This window comes from Lactuca serriola, chromosome 3 (assembly GCF_051521515.1).
Source record: "Lactuca serriola cultivar US96UC23 chromosome 3, Lser_US96UC23_V15, whole genome shotgun sequence".
In the NCBI taxonomy this organism is placed as follows: Eukaryota; Viridiplantae; Streptophyta; class Magnoliopsida; order Asterales; family Asteraceae; genus Lactuca; species Lactuca serriola.
The window spans coordinates 46,461,629-46,484,463 of record NC_136410.1 but is presented as its reverse complement, the minus strand read 5'-3'; the positions used below and the strand labels follow the sequence as shown (position 1 = coordinate 46,484,463).

The window sequence follows — 22,835 nt, the reverse complement described above, 5'->3', positions numbered from 1 at the left end:
TGAAAATTGCAAGAATGAACAACATTAGAGCTGTCCAAGTTCATACTCTGAAAAAATAATAAAATTTTGTTAACATCCAATGCTGTTAAGACTTAACAAACAAAGGATCAAATACTACTACTATTGTCCTTAGAAAATTACCATCCAGTCCATGCCAATAACAACTCTTGCCCCGAGTCTTTTCTCCCTTTAGCAAAGTGATACAAGTGTACATTATAACAGTAGGTTCTGCAACTCCAAATATCAAGTCCTTTAAATATCATATTCTTAAAAAATAAGCAAGCCTCATCAATTTTCTCTTTCCTTTTATAATTATTAACAAAAGCATCAAGTACTAGTGAATCATATGCTTTTTCAAAATAATATCTGAATATTTTTGTGAATCAAATTTAAATCAAAACTCAATAACAAATAAATTACATGTGATTCATACGTAAATTACACCCGCATGACAAAGGAATTTCATGAAAATCACATGTGATTTAAAATAAAATCTGAATCACAAATATCATAAATCACATGTCATTCATATGTAAATCGCATCAATGTAATCGATTGAGGATTAGTTAAAACCAAATACAATGCTAAAATGAAAAATATCAAATTAATTAGCGATTAAATCACCTGGTTTCTTATCATTAAATATAATCACTTCTACTTCTCCTTACTATCTAAACATCTCTTCTAATCCTGGGAATCGATCGTCAATCTGCACTTTTGATCAACCGAGAATGTGAATCGATCGTAAATTTCAAATTTTGATCGATCGATATTTAAATCGATCGTCAGAGATAATAAAGAAATATGAATCGATTGTTAAACATGAGTTAGAGATTGATCTTCTGAAAAAGTATGTGTATTGATCGTGAATTTCAACTTTTGATCAATCAAGATATGAATTGATCGTCGGAGATACAAATCGAATCGTCGGAGCGACATTGAACAAAGATATATGTGTGCTGTGTGAGAGAGAGATACAGAGAGAAACAGTTATTTTTTAAATTAATAAATTTACATATCAAAGAAATGATAAGGAAGGTCAACTCGGCGAGTCAACGGATGAACTCGGGGAGTCGAGTCGCGGTTCTGGTCACATGTTAAGTGACTGACTCGGCGAGTTGGTGCTGAAGGGAGAAAACCCCTAATCCGAGGATTATGCCCTATATAAATCACAATATAACCCACCTTCAGCCTCTTGGCTACCCATTTGAGATCCAGATACCCTCATCTCGTGTGTGTGACTCCATTGATGAAGAATTAGAGCTTGGAAGAGAAAATTGGTGTAAGAAGCTTGGGGATTTGGAGGCCATCATCAAGGGGCTTGGGTAGATTTGGAATCTACTTCTATTTTGGCACATTTCAGGGGTAAGGAACCTCCTCCTTAAGCTATTTCATTATTGATTCATGAATGGTGGTTGATTTGGGATTCATTAGCTTGTTTGGGAGCTATCTCGAGTTTGAGGCTTAGATCTGAAGTTGCTACTTCAGATCTAGACTTGTGGTGGCCCAAAAGGTCCTAAAGTTCCGGTCTAAGAGTCATTGGTGAAGCCCTTTGTCTTGAACCCTATCCCTAGAACGGGCTTATATCTCCTTGCTTTCACGTAAAGTTTGCAACTTTATGTGAGGGTTAGGATGTAGAGGAATGGATCTATAGATTGGAGTCCCTGCATGGCTTGAAAAGCCTCTGTTTGGAATGAGAACTGAAGAGACTCGACGAGTCACATGGGTGCACTCGACGAGTTGTATGAATATGTGCATGAACTCGGCGAGTTGGAAGAACAACTCGGCGAGTATGTTGAAGATTGCCTTGGACTCGACGAGTCTGTTCTTGGACTCGGCGAGTCTGGTCGTGGAACCCTAGCCTTTTCTGGTTAAGCCATGTCTCGGTGAGTTGAGCAGGATGGGACTCGAAGATTGTTGGACTCGACGAGTCTTGGGGTGACTCGGCGAGTTGAGTCGTGATTGGGAGTTTCTGAGTTTAAGGACTCGACGAGTCAACGCGTTGACTCGGTGAGTAGGGTCAACCAGGAAGGTTGACTTTGGTTGAGGACTTTGACTTTGACCAAGGGTTGACCAGTTGACTTCTAGGGGTATTTTGGTAATTATTGGTATTTATTGGATTTGGTTATTTGGTAATGTTCAGTGATGGAGTTCGTTTCGGTGGTCAGAGCAACGTGACCTTATTCTTCAGTTGGCAGTTGCAGGTGAGTTATCTTCACTATATCAACAGGGTCTAAGGCACCAAGGCCGACCCTTTATCGGATTGAAATCCTGGTATCTGTTTGATATGTTATTGCTTGCTATGTCTGTATCCTGGTTATTAGGATGGTGTATGTTAGAGACTTGGTTAAGGTCGGTATCCTGGTATATAGGATGATGCTATGTTAGTGACCGGTTAGGTCGGTATCCTGGTTAGGATGTTGTTATGATATGTGATCTGCTAGATCGGTTTGACTAGATGTGAATTGTTATATAATTATATGTTTATGTGCACATGGTTGTTTGGACTGGGGTTGGGTTGAGGCGGGTCCTGCTTTGTGCTGTAGGCCAACATACCCAGGGTGGACAGGTTAGACCAAAGGCCCGGCGAGCGGTCCAGACAGGCTGAAGGCCCCAAGAGGGCGGACCAGACGTGCCGAGGCTCGGAGAGTGGACCAGATAGACTAAGGCCCAGTTCGGGCGGACCAGTCACAATGTAGACTCGGAGGGAGAGTGGACCAGGTGGACTGAAGGCCCAGTGCAGGCAGACCAATCACACTGTAGACTCAGAGAGAGAGTGGACTGGGTGGACTGAAGGCCTGGTGCAGGCGGACCAATCATACTGTAGACTCGATATGCATGGCTGTTCTGTTGATGATATGATATGATATGTGTGTGGTATTGTGGTTGGTATTTTCGGGGTAACTCACTAAGCTTTCGGGCTTACAGTTTCAGTGTATTGTTTCAGGTACTTCAGGAGACCGTGGCAAGGCGAATCCGTGATCGTACAGCTCCTCAGTTTTATGTTGATTTTTCTGGGATACTCTGATAATAAATGAACTGAAAACCTTTTTTGTAATAATTTAATGAATGTGGGTTGTTTTTGAAAAGTTTAAATTGGTTGAAATTTTATGGTCGTTACATTATTGATATTTAGAATTATACCACCTTTGATCTAAGCCTTTAAATTTGTTGATCTAACGGTCCATTTTTAGTTATCAGAAAATTATGAGTTCTCAAATTGTTCTTCATATATATATATATATATATATATATATATATATATATAGAAAAGTTTAATAGAGAACCATTATTAATCAAGGATCCAAGAAACCAATCCAATACGTCGAAATTTAAAGCGATCAACGGCAAAAGGAAGGGTTGTAGACTTTTATAATGGGCGCACATGCACCGGATTATAGCAAAACACACTTCTTTTGTTCGAACAAGAGGAGTACGCCATGCTAATGTGCCTTGGATGATGCACATCTCAGTGCCCATTTTAAATTTTTTTAGGCCATATTTTTTATCAAAAAAAAAACCGAGTATACCGTTGTTAACAACTTTTTCGTCTTTTTTCCAAAGACATCCATGATAATATATAAAAAACGATTTTTTTTTCAAAAACAACCCATTCATTTTCTTTGTTGAAAAGTTAAGGTCTATTTTTTTATAGAAAAAAATAAATAAATGTATCAAAATTCTTGCTTTTTTGTATTTTTTGAACATAAATTCATATTCATATTAAAAAAACAATATTTCACTTCAAATTCACATTGTGAACCTATTTAAATTCACATTGTGAACCTTCTCAGATTCACAATGTGCATAATAGTAAGTCAGATTCACATAGTTAATCTGAACTGATCGGAGCTTTTTCACATCGTGAATGTTAAAAATTAAAATATTTACAGTTAATATATATATATATATATATATATATATATATATAGGTGGAGGTTCATTTGAGACCACCTATATTTTGTGAGACATGGGGACCAAATCTTGGCCTTTGATCAAAACTGATCTTGTGGCTCATAAAAACGTGATTAACCCTAAGTAATCTAATTGATTAGTTAATGAGGGGTGGATTAGTGCGTAGGTAAAATTTAATATGATCATATCTAATATAATGTTAGTGTTAACTTCACGTCATCAAGAAATCATCTGCTTTGATTCTTCTACCAAGATATTCGCTGGATCAACATTCCTTGTTCTTCAATTCAATCTGATCGATCTTCTATCTCCTTAAATCATCTATTCTTTCAACCGATAATTAGTTTGAGTTAGACATTGATCGAACAATGCTAAATAATACTTTTAAAGTCATGATTTATGTGTTTCACGAGTTCATGTTCTTCATTCTTCTGCATCTACAATTGATAATTTGAGTGATTGAGCTTTATGTTCATCTATCGACACCAACAATTAATTACAAGATTGTTATTGATTTTAGCTCTGTGATGACCGATTTCATCCGAGGTAGAGGTTCAAGTGTTCAGTTGATTTATGCTTATCTTCATCTTCAACAATTGCTAACGATCTTCCAAACTGTGATTTGTATTCTACATCACGATTTCATCAATTGATCAAGATTTGAGTATTGTTCCTTGAGTTTTCATCGCTTTCATTGTTACTTGCATGTAACAAGTTCAATTGTTAACCTTGTAACATGAGCTGGTTGAATCATCAAGCTACTAGTGATTTCTCCATTTCATATATGTATGATTTGTGATTTCAACAATCAAACATTATACTGATTGATTGAAATCAATTATTGTTCTTGAGAAAATTTTCTTAAACTATACATGCATTCTACCTGTTTGATGAAAGTCCTGAATGAATAAAGATTCTGATGTATCACCCCCCCCCCCCCCCATTCCCATAAATAAACTCCTCTTTAAGAATGAGTATACTTCCAAAATATGAGTTAGAATTGGAGTAAAATAATTCAATATTGACTAATCTTATTAAATTTACCTTAGTTTTGTTAAAATATGTAATTTTATTTAAACACAAATTGTTAGAGATGCATTTTACCACACTTTTGTTCAAATATGCTCTTGTTAACCTGTAAGAAACAGGTTGTATTAAAAAAAATATTAGTTACTATTAAATAAAGTATGGTTCTTATAAAGATAGTATATGTTAACAATGAGTTATTTTATGGCTAATTTCATAAGAATGTATATTGTTCTGATTATACTTATTGGATACATACCATCAGTGATGTGTTATTACATGATATGATTCTCTAATATTGTATATTATTCTGATTAGACTACCTTAATTCTAACATTGAAATGTTATGAATATAGTTTTGTAAATCTTTATCCATGTGAAGTTTGAATCACTTGTTATAACATAGTATTTATTTTAATCCGTATCGATTCTAAAAATTCTTTTATTTTTTGTTGCAGAGAAATTTAGTTAATGACGCCTAACTCGAAAGGAACTTGAATGTTTCAAATTAAAAGTTCTTACGACATATGTTGAGATTAAAGAACATGTAATATCTTAGTGAAAGGTTTAGGTTAGTCATAGCCCTCCTTGTTGGTTGCATGTTAAGTAAAAGATGCATTGATTGGTTTTGTATGAAGTAGAACAGGTTCAGGTTAGTCATAATCCTCATTCCCACAACATAAGTCCTCTTTAAGAATAGGTGTATACTTCCAAAATATGAGTAAAATGATATAATGTTTATTGCTCCCTCATTCCTATAGTTTTGTTTAAATCTGATTTTTTTCAAACATAAAGGTTGGAGATGGATCTTTAGCATAAGTTAGTTTAAATAAGGATATTTGTAACACCCCGTTCTTTAAGTGTGTGACTATGAGTCCCTAAGAATTAAGAGGAAGGTTAATTCTGGTCCTTTTTGCGGGAAATGAGTTTCATTCGAGAAGGTTTCGGGCTGGCGTATGTGTTAGAAGCATTGGGCTTCTCGTCACCCCGTATGAATGTAAGCTATTTGGGAGCGGGTTTAGATTAGAGGAGTTGCGGTGTTCGTAGATGATTATTGTTTATAGCTCGTTGTGGTATAAGTGGAAGAAGGGTACCATGCATGCATGGCATGCATGTGTTTTGGAGTCTGGCTGGGTACGCCCAGCGTAAGCTGGACGTACGCCCAATGTAATGGGGTGATGAACGCGGGATGGCCGGGTGAGTACGCCCAGCGTACTCTCAGAAGCTACAAACCCTAATTTTGGGTCAGCCACTATATAAGGAACATGTTGGTTCACCCCTTAGCCTCCTTATGCTCATCTTCAACCTCAGAGAAACCCTAAATCTCGTATTTCCTCCATATTTGAGTGTGTTTGACCTTGGAAAGCTCTTGTTGGCAAAAGAAAGGCTTGAAGGAGAAAAGGGAAGTTGTCAAGGAAGAAGAGGGACGATTGGAGCTTGTAGATCTGAAGAGATATCATCCTTTGAAGCTTGTTTGAGGTATAAAGCTTCTTGCTTGACCTTCATATTGTATAGATCTATGTATTTTGAAGCTTTGTCCCCATTCTTGTCCCAAAAGTTCTCACCTTGTTGCATATTTCGATTTGGCCAAGATCATCTGTCCTTTCAGACCCTTGGAGAGGTCTTGAGTGATAAAAATGAGGTCCCAAGGGCTGTAGTTGTTCCATGTATGAGTTACATAGGTCTTAATGGATTAAGACCTTGGATTTAGAGCTTAAGGACGTCGCAAGTGATAAAGTCTGAGACTTTATGATTCCTGATGATTTTTGGCCTATGGATCTGGAGTTTGGGCTTAAGAGCTTAAGCCATTAAGATGTTAAAGGACTTAATAGATCTCGCAGTTACGCCCCGCGTAACCTTAAGTACGCCCCGCGTAGAGGGCCGATGTCCCATTTTCAGTTTGATGATCTCTGCAGTACGCCCTGCGTACCAAGGAGAGTACGCCCCGCGTCTCCTCCTGTGGACTTGTTTTTGGGCTCTTGTGTTGGGCCATTTGTGGGTTGATGGTGTATGGGCCAAGTCTGGGAATTTTGAATAGAGTATTTTGGGCCTAATTAATATTATGGATATTGGGTCTAGGCCCATTTGGTGAGGTGAGCCCAATTTGGTAAATTGGGCCAATGTTGGATTTTGTGTGAGTTTTGGACTTTGGTCTTGGCCCGATAAGTGGAAGTATATTTGACCTAATGCTTATGCTTGTTGTGTTGGTTAGTTCGGGACTCGCGGTGAGTTGGTGGTTCGAGGGTCTGCTTCTTCAGTCAGAGTTCGGCAGTGTAAGGTGAATTATCCTCACTATATCGACGGGGTCTACGGCACCAAGGCCGGCCCTTTATCGGATGGAAATCCGAGTAGTTGACTGTTATGGTATTGATTATATTATGGGCCGGAAGGCATATATGTTAGGGGCCGGAAGGCATTATGTTATGGGCCGAAAGGCATCCTATGTTATGTGGAGCAGAAGGTCAAGGCCTGGAAAGGCGTATGTGCGTAATTAGTATTTTGACTGAGACGTGGGGTGTTGCTATGCTAGTGAACCGTTAGGTCAGTATCCTGTTAAGGTGATGATATGTTATGTGATCTGTTTGATTGATCTGTTGGCTGTGAACTGTTAAATGTTATATGTATGTTTATGTGCGTATGGTTGTTTAGACTGGAGTTGGGTTGAGGCGGGTCCTGCTTTGTGTTGTAGGCCAAGATACCCAGGGCGGACCCGTTGTCCCGAAGGCCCAACGAGCGGTCCGGATAGGCTGTAGGCCCCAAGAGGGCGGACCAGACGTGCCGAGGCTCGGAGAGTGGACCAGGCCGACTGAAGGCCCGGTACGGGCGGACTAGTCATACTGTAGACTCAGAGAGTGGACCAGGTGGATTAAAGGCCCGGTGCGGGCGGACCAATCACACTGCAGACTCGATGTATATGGCTAGACTCGGAGGGTGGACCAGGTGGACTGTAGGCCCGGTGCGGCGGACCAGTCACACAGTAGACCCGAGGTGCATGGCTGTTCTGTGATCGGATATCATATGGCATGTTATGCGTGTATGCTATATGTGGTTGGTATTTTGGGGGTATCTCACTAAGCTTTCGGGCTTATAGTTGTGGTTTAAATGTTTTTCAGGTTCTTCAGGAGACCGTGGCAAGGCGAAGGCGTGATCGTACCGCTCCTCATGTTTTTGGTCGTGATGTGATTCTGGGAATACTTTAAATAATTTGTATTGAAAACCTTTTGTAATGATTTTAATGAAATCGGATTGTTTTTGAAAAATTTAAATTGGTTGAAATTTTTCGGTCGTTACAATATTATTGTATTTTTGTATGATTAGAATAATAGTATGCTTATGTTTTATGTTAAGTATCATGATGTATGTTTTAAGCATGTTTGCAAGATTGGTGTTAACATCATAGGTAAATGCCTGACCATGTTGATTCTTGGATCTTACAACATTAATTATTATTGGTTTTTTATTTTGACTATCTTAATGAAAGTTTCATGTATTCATAGTCCTTGTCAATTGCATGTTAACTAAAAGATGTATTGGTTAGTTTTGCATGAAATAGAAGAGATTCAGGTTAGTCATAATCCTCCCTGTCACTTGCTTTTTTACTTTATTCATTAAAAACTTGACTGAAACTATAATGTTAAGATTATACCATATGTTAAATATATCATTAACAGTCCAATCATAAGTAGAATATTATACTACAAAATAAAACATTACACCACAAACTAGAATTTAGGACTTTGTTAAAAATAATAATTGATATGATACTGTGTTTGATGTTATACATTTGTCTTTTATCTAAGTTTCTATAGAAACTAACTCTTTAATACAATAACATGGTTTTGTTTAAAAAAAATTCAAACACAAAAAGTTGGAGATGTTTTTTTAGCATAAATTTGTTTAAATCTAGATAACACTACATATTTTTATAATTAGATCAATAGTATGTTTACTGTTTTATGTTAAGCGTTGGTGATTCAAATACTCTCTGTAATGAGGAAAATCAATCACAAACCCAAGTAATTTTGTTACTGATATCAATTATTCTTATAGAATATTGATCATAAATTTATTGATACCAATTATTAACATCAAGTTGTTGATAAGTTCATGTTACTGCATATTGTTCTTGTAGAATATTGAACATACATTTATGATTGAAGTCATATGAATACACGTTATTCTGATTATATGTTAACGTGGTGATATATTTTTTTGTAGTTCAAAGTGGCAATGTTGCATCACAATATAGCTCTTGCAAATAATTCATTAGACCTGATGGTTATTTCTTTTGGATTCCAGAGGTTGAAAGGAACTTGATATTTCAAGCTAGAAATTTTCAACTATAAGTGTCAAGAAATGAATATGTAATAGATTTTATTTCTCACAAACATGTAATAGATTTTTATGGTTTATGGTGCATTATTATTTGTTTATAACTTTGTAAGAGCCTTTTAAGATTTAACAAGGTAATCCTATAACCGAGTTTTATGATACTAACTTGAAATATTATTTTCAAATTATCAATGCTTTTCTAATAACAGGGATTCGTTGTTTTAGTTTCCAACTTTTGGCTTTTGATTTTCCATTTTATTCAATTCATGTGCATAAATAAAATTAATGTAGATAATCAAAATACAACAATCTTATGAATAATATATCTACATAAAAAACACATTAATCATTAAACTAACAAAAATCTTGTAACATTAATTTATAATTCTAGAATATTACATACTCTAAAATTAGAATATGACACATAATCTTAGAATATGATATATAATTTTAGAATATGACATATAATTTTAAAATATTTCCCATTACTTCATTGTTAATCAAGTAGTATCACAATACTTCACAAAGAGGTTCAAAACAAGCTGTCTAAAAAAAGCAAAATGTATAAAATCATATATTACATATTATTTAACAAAAATGTTCGAAGCAAGTTGTTTCGAACAAAATCAGAATGTCTAAAATGATAATATGACACATAATTTCAGAATATTTCATGTTACTTCATGGTATGTCAAATAACATATAAAATAACAAAAAGCAACATATGACTCATCAAATCAAAATATGTATAATATCAAGTTATAAAATACAAATTTATAATATTAGAATCTTACAAAATATAATTTCATTTTACACATTACAAATTATTAGAATATTACACACAACGTCAAAATATTAAATCTTAACAACACAATATTTAATATTTAATATTTAGAATAAGAGAAAATGACAAAAATAACCATTTACACTAATTGCATTACAAAAATAGCCAAAAAAAAACCGAAATTACAAAAATAGCCACCAATTTCGCAGATGAGAAGGTCCCATCTGCGAAATGACCTTCTCATCTGCGAAAGTACAAGCATCTAAAGCACAGTTGTGCTTTAGGTGCTTGTACTTTCGCAGATGAGAAGTTTTTTTTTTTTTAATATTTTTGTTGTATATATAGGGGTAATTTCGCAGATGGGATAGCTCCATCTGCGAAATACTCTCACTCTATCTGCGAAATCATCTCACTCTATCTGCGAAATGGTGGTTTTTTTGTATTATTATTATTATTATTATTATTATTATTATTATTTTAAGTTTGACTATGAAATGAATTGGTTTGGCTGCGAAATCATGTTGCTATATAAAAAGTTTTGTAGAAAAAATATCATTTTGGTTGTTATTTGTTTAGGAACTCTCTCTACAATTTGCTCAAAAAATGATTGAATATTTGGTTTGTCTTGTAACCGGTGGGAGATGGCAAGTTAATGGAAGTAATCTGGAATACATATGTCCACAGGGAGGTATTTCTGAATTCGCTTTGATATTTTCTGAGTATATTAGTTATAGTGATTTTGTATCTTTGGTAAGAAGCAAAATTGGTTTGTTAGACAAATATAGAATTAGTCTTCGTTTCCACCATCCTGAATTAAATTATTATATAGCTATAGTTGAAGACATGGATGTTAGAATGTTGATAAACGTAATCAAATGTAGTGGAGGAAGGGCTGTGAAAGTGTTTGTGGTGGTTGATGAAGTTGAGGAGGTTAATGGGGGTGGTGAAATTAGAAACCAGCTTGTTGGTAATTTATGCAGTTATAAAGGGAGCAACGATCCGATAGGTACTTTCAATACTCCTAGTGTACCTCAGTTTCACAGTGTTGCTGAAAATGTTAATGTTAGTTATTCACCTATTCACTATGTGGATCCCGAGAATTACAAGTCTGTTGGTGATGATGATGTTGGTACATATCTTAATCATGTGGGTGGTCGTTGTGATGATGTTGCCGAACAAGAAGTTAAACTTATGAATAGGCGTGTGGTAGATAAAACTAAAAAGAAAAAAAATTCAAGTCAAAAAAATGAAAAAAATCATGTTTACGGGCATTATGTTGATGTTGGTGATGTATGTTTAGATATAACTGAGCTACAAAGCAATTCCGATAGAGATGAGTTGGGTGATGAAGTTAAAGCTAAGTTTCCCGATAACCCTTTTCACGGTATGCCCCCTGTACCAGCATGGCCAGTTGATATTAATGAAGATATCCCAACACAGATGGTAGACATAAATCTTCAAAAGATTCAATGTGAGAGTATATTTAAGAACAAAGAACTTTTAAAGCGGTGTATTGGTAAAAAATGTCTTCGAGAAGGTTTCCAGACGAGGACAAGTAGATCCACCAAATCAAGGTATGAAGCTGTGTGTGTTTCGAAAAATTGTTCTTGGTTACTAAGAGCAAAAGCAATTAAAAATTCTGATGGAATTTTCCAAGTGAATAAATTTGTTGATGTACACACATGTTCTTCAACATTGTTGCAACCTAATCATCGACAAGCAAACAAATATGTTTTGGGTGAATATGTTGCTGATGTTTTGGCTGAAGACTATAGTAGAGTTTATCGGGGAAAAGAAATTGTTAATGATATGAATGCTCAATTGAATATCAATATCTCATACCATCAGGCATGGCGTGCGAAGCAATATGCATTGTTGTCGTTAAGGGGTACGAAAGAGGATTCTTTTACCAAACTTCCGGCGTATTGTCACAACTTGGCCACACATAATCCGAGTACTGTCACACATATTAAAACAGATGCTGATGATCGCTTTGAGTTTTTGTACGTCGCACTCGGTTGCTCGGTTAGTATTATCATATCCTAATTTAATTTTTTAATATTTATTTTGGTGTATTTGAATAGATATACAATGTATTGTAGGTACGAGCTTTTGTCAATTTTTGTAAGCCGACCCTAGTAGTAGATGGAGCTCACCTAAAGGGCGAGTTCAAAGGTACCATGCTACTTGCAGTTACTAAGGACGGACAAAACCAAATATTACCGGTTGCATATGGTATATGCAAAAATGAGTGTACCGATTCTTGGACATGGTTTTTTTCAAAAACTACATGATTGCATAGGAAATATGCAGGAGCTTACAATTATATCTGATAGGTCTCCATCTATAGCAACATCCGTTGCCAACATTTTTCCTCACGCACATCATGGAATATGTGGTGTCCATTTGTATTTCAACATAGTATCTAGATTCGGCAAGAGTAAGACGGTTAAAGGAATTTTTTGGGAGGCGTGTAGGGCGTACACAGTTGATGCTTTTGATGCTGCCATGGATGTTATGAAAAAGACAAAAGAACCAGTATGGGAGTACTTAAAAAGTATAAATCCAGAAACCTGGTCAAGGGCACATTTTAAAAGGAACCGATACAATCTTATGTCGTCCAACAGTGCGGAGTCTATAAATGCATTATCTAGACACGCACGTAAAGTGCCAATACTTATGTTGATTGATTTTTTTCGTGCTACAATGCAACAATGGTGGTTTCAAAGACGTAACTTTGCAGGTATTAAGTAAATTTGTAATATTAATGTTTTATTAGTTTTGATGTTATTGATCTTAACTTCTTCATTTTGGCTGTTTTTTTAGCGGAAGCAACAACAACACTTACCCCTTGGGTGGATGAAGTTGTAAAAGAAAACAAGAAAACTTTTACCAAATGGGATGTTCGCATGATCTCAAATACGAAATGCGAGGTCAAAAAGGGGGCACAAAATGTGATTGTTGATTTTCAACATATGACATGTACATGTAGGCATTGGCAACTTGATGGGATACCTTGTGGTCATGTCATAAGATGTTTAACAGTGAACAATTACCAAGACTGCTCGAGGTTTGCATTAAATGCTTACCTTACCGAAACACTGAGGAAAACATATGAGGAATCAATAAACCCTCTGCCGAAGCCATCTGAATGGGAGATCCCCGATGATTTGATGATTGTTAAGCCACCTATAATGGATAAACGTCAGCCAGGCAGGCCAAGAAACACAGACCGCATTCCATCCCAAGGCGAGGGTCCAATTATAAAAGAGTGTTCTACATGTGGTCAACTAGGACACACGAGAAATAATTGTACTGGAAGGGCGTCCGGTAGCAGAGCAGGTCACATTATTTCTACTGCAGAAATGGCATATAATATTGGTGGTTCAGCGGGTTGCTCACAAACCTATAACGCTGATTTTTATATAAAACAACCTTGAAATTAAGAGTAATGACGAGTTGTTAGCTTATTATGTATTGTAATATTTTCATTAACTCTTACAAGACATTGCTATGCTTTCATATTTTAGTTAAGTTTGTTGATTATAACAATGAATGAAGCATTTATATTATAAAATATAGTTTGCAGATTTATTTTAACAGTTACAACATGTTATTTAAAAAAAACAACAAACGATCCTTTGGCAACCTAATATGTTTCATGATAATATTACAACAACTTTTTAACTAATTTTTAAACTCAGGGAACTGCAACGGGTACTTCTCTTTCTCCATTGTTATATAGTCATCCATAATTCTCATTTTGTCTTCCAAACGATCCTTTTTTACCATAATGTGTATCAATTGCTCATCCTTCTCAGCAAGCCGTTTTTCAGTCGTTTTGATTGCCTTCTTACTCTTTTTTATCCAATCTTTATGCTCTTTGATTTTGTTTTTATTGAGGTCAATCCATTCTTGAGCTTGTTTGCATTCCGAATCTATATCATTAGCAAGTTGAGTGAGAAGTCGGGATGACTCTTTGTCCTCTTCTTGTTGTGCTTCAGCCTTCTTTAATTCTTCAAATTTTTCATGTGACATATATGGCCCGGCTGAAGAGGGTGTAAAAAAAGGGTCTACCGAATCACAGTAGTAACAATCTACTTCGTTGCATTAGCAAATTTCGAATTTGTGTGAGGAACTCATAATAAAGTCGATATTGTATTAAACTGGAGCAATAAGTGGTATTTATACATACTAGACAGTAATGAGAAGTCCAACTTTGAAATGACTAGACAGTAATGACAAGTCACTGTAGTAACCTGCACATCCCAGTGGGACCCTTAAGTGACAAGAGATAAATGACAGTTTGACATGACAAAACACTGCATAAAGCTGAAAATCGTAGTCCAAATTAACCATTTCGTAGTCAAAGTATTAATTCATAGTCTATTTATTTATATAAATAGATGTTTAAGATCTATAAACCAAACACCCAAATCACCTAAACGCAACGAATTCCCATTATTAGAAATGTCGTCGAATGCAGCAAGTTCTTCGAATGAAGTACCTGGTTCCAATTCTGAAAGGCCATGGACGACAAACGAGGTGTTAGTTCTAACACGATGCTGGCTAAGTGTTACGGATGGTGAATTGTTACTTGCTCCCCCGCATTGCCTAATTGGTGATGAATGGAGTCGCATCACATCTTTGTTTAACCATAAGATGGGAGAAGGACAAAAAAGAGAAAAATCAGATGTTGTTACTAAGTGGACGGATGTAAAGGAAGAAGTGACATGGTTCAATCGAGCATGTAGTTATGCGAAACGTAACAATGTTCGTTATCGTGATGAAGAAGAGTTCTTGGAAGTTGTTACAGAGTTTTACATCTGTGAGGATGACGGCAGAGACTTCGAATATGAGGAAGTTTGGAAGGTTGTTAGAGATAAACAGTATTTCAAGTAGACCGCTCTAATTTTGTGTTAAGAATAACCCATGGACTTGTGTTTTACGTTAATGCTTTGTTCGTATTATGTCGTTGTTTTTTATGTAATTGTTGTGATGTTTTTAATGGTTCATGGAATCCTTGTTACTAATGTATTCTAATATATTGTGATAACTAATGCAATGGCCATTTATTAACTCAAGTTAATCATACGAGTTGCTCACATAATAAACTAAAATATATTTTAAACAAATGAAATACATACGAAATACATGAAAATAACCTAGTACTCACATAATAAACTAAAATAGATTTTAAACAAACAAAATACATACGAAATACATAAGAAATACATGAAAATAACCTAGTACATGAAAATAACCTAGTACTCAAATAATAAACTAAAATAGATTTTAAACAAACGGGATATATTTCAAAATATTCCAAGGGGCTTCAAACTGGAATTCCAACCCGTTACTTAATGACTTGTATTCCTCCTTAGCAGCTTCCAAGATGACATCCTCAGTAGCATTTAAACGGGTGTTGTTAATTTTGATATAAAGATCGTTGAATAATAGAACTTCGGTTTTCATTTCATACCATCTTGCTAAGATGTCTAGTTCGTCACGATCGTTTCTTATAGCCATTCGGTTTTCAGCATTGAAAATATTGGTTAAACGACTCCAAAACATTGGATCGTTCAACTTGCTTGTCTCGTACACATGAATATAAGCATGTGTAAGAACCCATAACTCTTCATTGCTCCATGATATAGAACTCATTTTGATTGAAACAAAGAGAGTAGAATCTAAAAAACAATATTTGAACAACTTTATTGGTTAATTTAATAAAGTATTGCATATAATTTAAGGTCAATTTATAGTAGTTTCTACACAAAATCGCAGTCCAATCTTCTAATATGTTTGCAATTCATAGTCAAAATTAACTGACGAATGCAGTGTACTATAATTATAACACAACAGATCACCGTTCGAGTTGACAATTCATCCCCGGTTGAATGACAACACAATACATTGCTGCTTGAGTTGACAAGTCATTGCACCAGGAAAGTAAGGAGTCGTTATAAATAGATTTCAGTATCCGTTGTAATTGTATTGTATTACTTCCCTCCTTGCAATTATGGACTCACCACATATATGGAGTAACGCAGAGGAGGTCGCTTTGGTTCAAGCTTGGATTACAACTGTAGAGGTGGATTTTCCACTGGGTCCCCCACAAGTTCGTGCTGGATCATTTTGGTCTCGTGTCTGTCATTTGTTTCACCATTTAATAAACCGCACTCAATATCGAAGAAGAAGAGATGTCAAAGCGAAGTTTCTGGATATGAAAATGAAGGTGAAACAATTTCAACGTATTTATAACAAGTTGGATAACGAACATGCAAATACGGATGAAGACATTCTACGACAGGTGGCTTTGGAACTATACCGTTTTGAATATGATGGTAGCGAGTTTACCCACTTAGATGCATGGAATCTTTTAAAGAATGTCCCTTATTTTTAATATGCATGTTGGTTAAGTTAATTGTTTTTCGTTATTTAAGTTAATTGTTGTTGTATGTGTCTAGTCGTTACTATTTAATAAACGTCCATTTCTTTTAATATATGTTGTTTCGTCAATAGCCAATATATAGAACGCAATAAAATATAAATGGGGTACATAAATAACTAAACACATAATACGACATAAAATATAAACTGGGTACATGGATAACTAATACGTAACACAACACTAAAATAAAAATGGGGTACATAAAAAACTAATACATAATACTACATAAAACATAAAGGTGCTACATGAATAACTACTGTATTGAGGGAGGTAACAGGACCACCATTTCATTTGGTATTTCCCAATGCACATGTGATGGTATAGTATTCACCAACTCAGATCCATATGCAAGTCGATACACATAATTAGTGAACTTGTAATCAACCATTCTCTGAATGGACTCAGATGTACGGGTTCTTAGACATGCTATAGCGTGGCCACATGGTATACCGCTTTTTTGCCATTTACCACAACTACATACCCTTCGTTCAAGTTGTACGTTGCTGGTGGCAAAAGTGTCATCGACTTCAAATGTATCCCCATACAAACGTCTTGCATTACAATTATAAGACTTGTTGAGACTTTTTTGAACCTTACTCTCAACGTAAGGGGTCAACCCACCAGACAACCTCCCTGTAAAATTTGATATTTTAATAAAAATAGTAGCACAATAAAAAAAAACTAAATATAACAATCTCCCTTACCAGCCAGTTCGGCCCATTCAGCATACTTTGATTGTATCGACGTGGTGGTTAACTCAATTATTGTTGTTATAGGAAACTCACGTGAGGATATAATTTGCAAAATTTCAGGGACGTCAATCGATTTAACATTATAACGTATTTTTGGGAAAAATGCTCTTGTCCATTTTGAAATCGGTATATCATCAAGCCAGTAAATTGGACTCATAAGCAAGGTGCAGACAGGTGGTTTCCTACATGTACTTTGCAACCTTTCCAAACACAAGTAAAAATCATCAACGCTATATGCATTGCATGACTTCCAAAACAACGATTCGACTTCCGTATTGTTATGTCCGACAGACTCACGTATCTTTCGAGCTATATCTTTAGGACAATATCCATGATAGGAATCTGGGTAGGCACTCTCAACACCAAAGTCTATGTTATCACACATGTTGCTTATGAAACCAACCTCTATGTCCTCACCTAAACAATCTCTTAACCTCATCATGAACCATCTCCATGATTCTTCACACTGTAAGGTTCCCAAACCAATTGCTAAGAGTAGTGGTTCATGATTTCCATCTAAAGCCACTGCGAAGTACATTGTTGTCAGAAAGCTCCCAAGAAGGGGTAAATAACCCACATATATCAGCGATATCATGCACCTAAGGAAGGTACGAATCTACATAAAAACGAACACTTATTAGTGATAAGTAAAAACTAATCGAGATACATTACCATGAAATATTATATAACTCAATAAAAGAAGTATGTTATACCACGCAACCTAAAGCCACAAAACAGAATTGAAAGCAGTTGGTATCGGTTTTCTTAATGGCTGTGAAGGTATTACGATTTGTTCTTTGAAGGTTATGCAAGAAAATTGGTAGTTGAGAAAAGGTTCTTTCGCTGTAACTACTCATTTTCAATACCGATGATAGTGCTCTACAATCATCACACAAATGCAATATGAAACAAATGCAATTATAAATAGAAAATATTGTATCTCTACTGATCAAAATTCATAGTTTAACCTTTTAAATTCATAGTTCAACTTTTTGAATTCATAGTCAAACCAGTTCATTTCATAGTCAAATTTCACTGACCGACATGACAATACTACAGAATGTACTTGTCTGCATTTCATAGTTCAACTTTTTGAATTCATAGTCAAACCAGTTCATTTCATAGTCAAATTTCACTGACCGACATGACAATACTACAGAATGTACTTGTCTGCATTTCATAGTTCAACTTTTTGAATTCATAGTCAAACCAGTTCATTTCATAGTCAAATTTCACTGACCGACATGACAATACTACAGAATGTACTTGTCTGCATTTCATAGTTCAACTTTTTGAATTCATAGTCAAACCAGTTCATTTCATAGTCAAAAAGAATTGTCTGTAATATGATTTCTTCTATAAATGGGTGTCACTCATTATGAAAAATTTAACTGAGAAAGTAACTCCGATTTAAAAGAAAAAGAAGGCTAATGGCATACTGCAATTGTGGAGGAGAACGTATCGTTAGGATTTCGGGTACAACTAAAAACCCAGGAAGATTGTTTTACGCTTGCCCATATTTGGTATCATGTTGTTAACGTCATTCAAATTTAAACCCTCGTGTTTACATCATAAATTTTTTTTCTTACTGTGAATATTAAATTTAACAGGGACCAAAATGCGGGTTTATCAGTTGGGTTGATGAAGAGAAGGACCAATCTTCTATGGTAATAGCTAAAGTAGCTAACTCTAATAAGCTCTTTCAATCAGAAAATAAGAAGTTAAAGATAGCGTTGGTTTGTAGTTGGGTGTTGTTCTTGGCAGTTCTTGTTTACAAGTTGTAAGCTTTTCAATATTGTTTTTATGGTTTTGAAGTTGTTAGGTCAATAAATTGTTGTATTTGTAACGTTAAAACAAATGTTGTAGTCGTTCTTATGTTGTATGTATTGATAAGTAATTAGTAGGTCATTAATTTGTTGTAATTGTCGTAGCATTATATTTTTTGTCATCCGTTGAGTAAACTGTAAAAATAAACTAATAATGAAATCCAACATTAATTTATATATACATTTATATAATCCAACTACATAGGACCAAGACTAGACCCCCAAATAATTTTTGCCATCCGTAGACGGAACTCTAAAGCTGCGTTCTTTGGGTCAATAAGAACACGTATTGGTTGACCTGAAACCAATTGCTCCATAAACATACAAACAAAAACACCGCAATCTCCCAAATGACTACTTTGTTGGGGAACATTTTCTTCATAAATGAATTACATATTCAATGGAATCCTTGGGATGTTCCTCCGGGCCCAATACTTAATCTTGTCCAAATAATTTGCCACCTGACGTTCAAATTTGGAAAAGATTCCTTCAGATTTGAATTTTTCATAAGCCCCTCTACCAAGACTGTCATAAATATGCACTTCCATTGACGCTAATCGTAGTTCCCCAAATAGCCAATGATTAGGGGATGAATGAATCGGCAATAAGACCTGTATAAGGATCAGAAAATAAAATTATGTTTATTTACATCACAATACAAAAACATAACAAAAAAACGATATTATTTTCAATATAAACTATTAAGTTTACCGTATCAACATTCCACCAAACAACCATGAAGTTGGGGTACGTAGCAATACCAGCCATAAACGCCCTCCAGTCCTGTCCTTCTTCCAAAGCGTGAGAAACAAAAAAATTTGGAGGCATTATTATATGTCGGTCGCTCTCAAACCGTCTCTCCATCAATAGTCGGTACCAAATGGTTATATGCTGCACACATGATAGTTTTGTTATTGACTAAAAAACAATTAACTTTTAAAATAATTAATTAACAATTAATTTACCGCTGACTCCAACCATCCGTCGTGTGTATGCCCAAACAATGAGCTCCAAAAATCTCTATCTAACACGAAATTAAACAAATGATGCTGGACATCATATGAATGCAATACATAATTTTGGATGACAGCCTCACCGCCTGCTACGTAAGGTTGCAGGCGCAACATGGAGAAGTCATGAGCAACACCAAAAACTGGAGGAGGAATGGGGCTTGTTGATTTGATATCAACCTTCTTTTTTGTTCTTCTTTTTTGCTTCGGTGTCGTGTGCAACTAAAAACAATATTCAAACGTTTAAATCTATATCTTTCAGATAATTCACATAAACATAAAATCATTAGTTTATAAATAAAACGAATACCTCGGTGTAAGGAGGGCACAAATATTGTGATGGTTTTCGACTCCTCGGTTTATCGGGTGTAACTTCTTTGTCATCATCATCATCAAAATAATCTACAATTCCCGTTATTATTAGTTCGTCTTCGTCCGGCACATCATCATCAAATTTGTTCCCTGCATTGTCATTCCTCTCCTCCCACTCCTACATTAAAAATAATACTTTATACTTAATAACGAAATACACATAATTTAATAAACAATAATATCTAAATAAACAAAATATTTATATTAATGTAACTATAAGAACCTCTTTAACTTCACTATAATCATTTACATCAAACACATCATCATCAAATTTGTTCCCCGCATACTCATTCCTCTCCTCCAACACCTACATTAAAAATATAACTTTTTACTTAATAACGAAAGACACTTTATTAAAAAGTAATTATTAAAATCGTAAAGGTAACATCTATAACAACCTTGTCGTCTTGAATATCACCAAAAACATTTTCAGTTGTATTGTTTTTATTCATCACTTCATCTTGCACAACCTATATTTTCAAATATAAAATATGAACACAGGTATTCATATATGTTAATAAAATTTAATAAATAATGTAGCGTGTAACTAACCTGTTCATCATAATTTCTTTGTGACACTGTCGGATCATCAAAAATAATGTCGTTCCAAAATTGTTCATTATTCACTTCTTCAACAAAAACCTCTGTAGATTGTCGGTTCATAAACACATTCTGCTCCAGTGCATGTAGTCGTTTCAACACCTCGTCTAGCTTGTGTTTCCCACTGCCCCGACCTCTACCATGAGAGCGACCACTGGACGACATACTAGACGAAGATTCGTCTTGTCTCCTAAAATGGTCCCGTATTGGGGATGGAACTGCTTTCCCTTCACCATATACATACTCTTGAAATGACATATAATAAAAAGATGTCATCTCACCATCACCCGGTAACATGTTTTGTCTTGGTGGTAGCCCCTCCTAAAAAATTAAACATATTAAAAATGCATATAAAAGTATAATAATCAAGTTTATTAATAATAAACGAAATATTTTTAAACCCGCATCTTTGACCAAATCTTGTTCACGTCAACCCATTTTAATTTTTTTGTTCCACTCCATCGTTTCATCCGAGGCAAGTCTTTATTTTTTCTCGATGCAAATCCACATGCACGAACAGCCGGAATCATCTCATATATCCATATCTACAATTTTTTACAATTACAGTAATAAAAGTTAAAATTAAAATAAAAAACATAACAATAAAACAATTTAAATATAAGAAAATTTTTATACCCTTATTGTAGCCGTAAATCCTGAGACGGAGTACTTTAAAGTTTGACCACGCTCAGAAAGTGATAAATAGTTATGTATTTTGTTCCATGTATCCTCAAGGTCAACATAAGTAAAATCCCAGAGATAGTTACCCCAAGCGAAGCTAACAAAACAAAAAAACAAAATTGATTATTATATAAATTATAACTTTAATAAAATAGAACTTTTAACTTAAACAAAATATACCTGTTCCAGAGATCCAAATTTTCAGCCAAAAAAAACCAATCTTGTGGCACCCGATCGTTAACTTCTTTACCCAAAAAACCTTCACACAAAATGTATATCAAACATACTCTAACTGCATCAAGGTCGTCAAGTGCTAGGAATGTTCGATTTAAAATTAAACGTTTCAGGTCGCCGATTTTCACCGAACTATTAGTATGGTTCGGAAATAGCCGTTCACGCAATAAACATCTTTTTTTTACTGCTTATTAATTTTTCCGACCCTTTTCTCCCAATGTTTTTTGGATACTCCCCAAAATTGAAGCCGGTAATCAAACAAAACTCTTCCAGCCCATAAACCATTTTCGTATTGCCTACTCAAAAATATAAACGTTTTATTCCATCTGGAGATAAAACAGGATCCGGTCGGATCTGATGAAGGAACATTTTATGAAACAATAATGCGTCCCATTGTAAACGAGGGACATCAATAAAATAACCAAAGACGGTATCTCTGAAAATAGCACGTCGGGTATCATCTAAAACTTCAAATACTTCTCATATGTTACCGCCAGAGCCTTTTAAGTTCGCAAAGGCTTTCGTATTCATTAAACTAAAATCATGCTGCAAAAAAAACACAAAAACAAATTAGATAACTAAAAAATATTTTTTTTTAAAATATATGATTACGAACTGCAAATACAATTTCTTAATTACTAATATATATATTTCCGATAAAAAACAATAACATACACATATATAAACAATTTTCCAAGTTATACAACAAATATATTTACGATAGAAAACAATATCATACATAATTATATAAACATTTTATTAAACATATTTTCAACTTAAACGACAAATATATCAACGACAAATTTTCAACTTAAACAAATTTTCAACTTAAACGACAAATATATAAAC

At 34.9% G+C, this 22,835-nt stretch overlaps 1 protein-coding gene across 1 annotated transcript; it reads right to left on the bottom strand.

Moving 5' to 3' along the window:
* Nucleotides 1-19,244: 19,244 nt before the first annotated feature.
* LOC145094397 (uncharacterized) lies at nucleotides 19,245-21,341 on the bottom strand. The gene is made up of 7 exons (XM_079032609.1): nucleotides 21,024-21,341; nucleotides 20,870-20,941; nucleotides 20,695-20,778; nucleotides 20,410-20,589; nucleotides 20,055-20,321; nucleotides 19,801-19,980; nucleotides 19,245-19,700 (listed from the first exon to the last, which is right to left on the bottom strand). Exons 1-7 carry the CDS (start codon nucleotides 21,327-21,329, stop codon nucleotides 19,479-19,481), a joined length of 1,311 nt encoding a protein of 436 aa, XP_078888735.1. The 5' UTR covers nucleotides 21,330-21,341; the 3' UTR covers nucleotides 19,245-19,478.
* Nucleotides 21,342-22,835: the final 1,494 nt, after the last annotated feature.

Excerpts from the sequence above, each read along its gene's own strand:
- LOC145094397 (XM_079032609.1), bottom strand. The coding sequence starts at position 21,329 with ATGTCATTTCAAGAGTATGTATATGGTGAAGGGAAAGCAGTTCCATCC. Across the intron at positions 20,322-20,409 it reads TGTGCCCTCCTTACACCGAG|TTGCACACGACACCGAAGCA; the intron begins GTATTCGTTTTA and ends TATTGTTTTTAG. Across the intron at positions 19,701-19,800 it reads TTTGGTGGAATGTTGATACG|GTCTTATTGCCGATTCATTC; the intron begins GTAAACTTAATA and ends ATCCTTATACAG.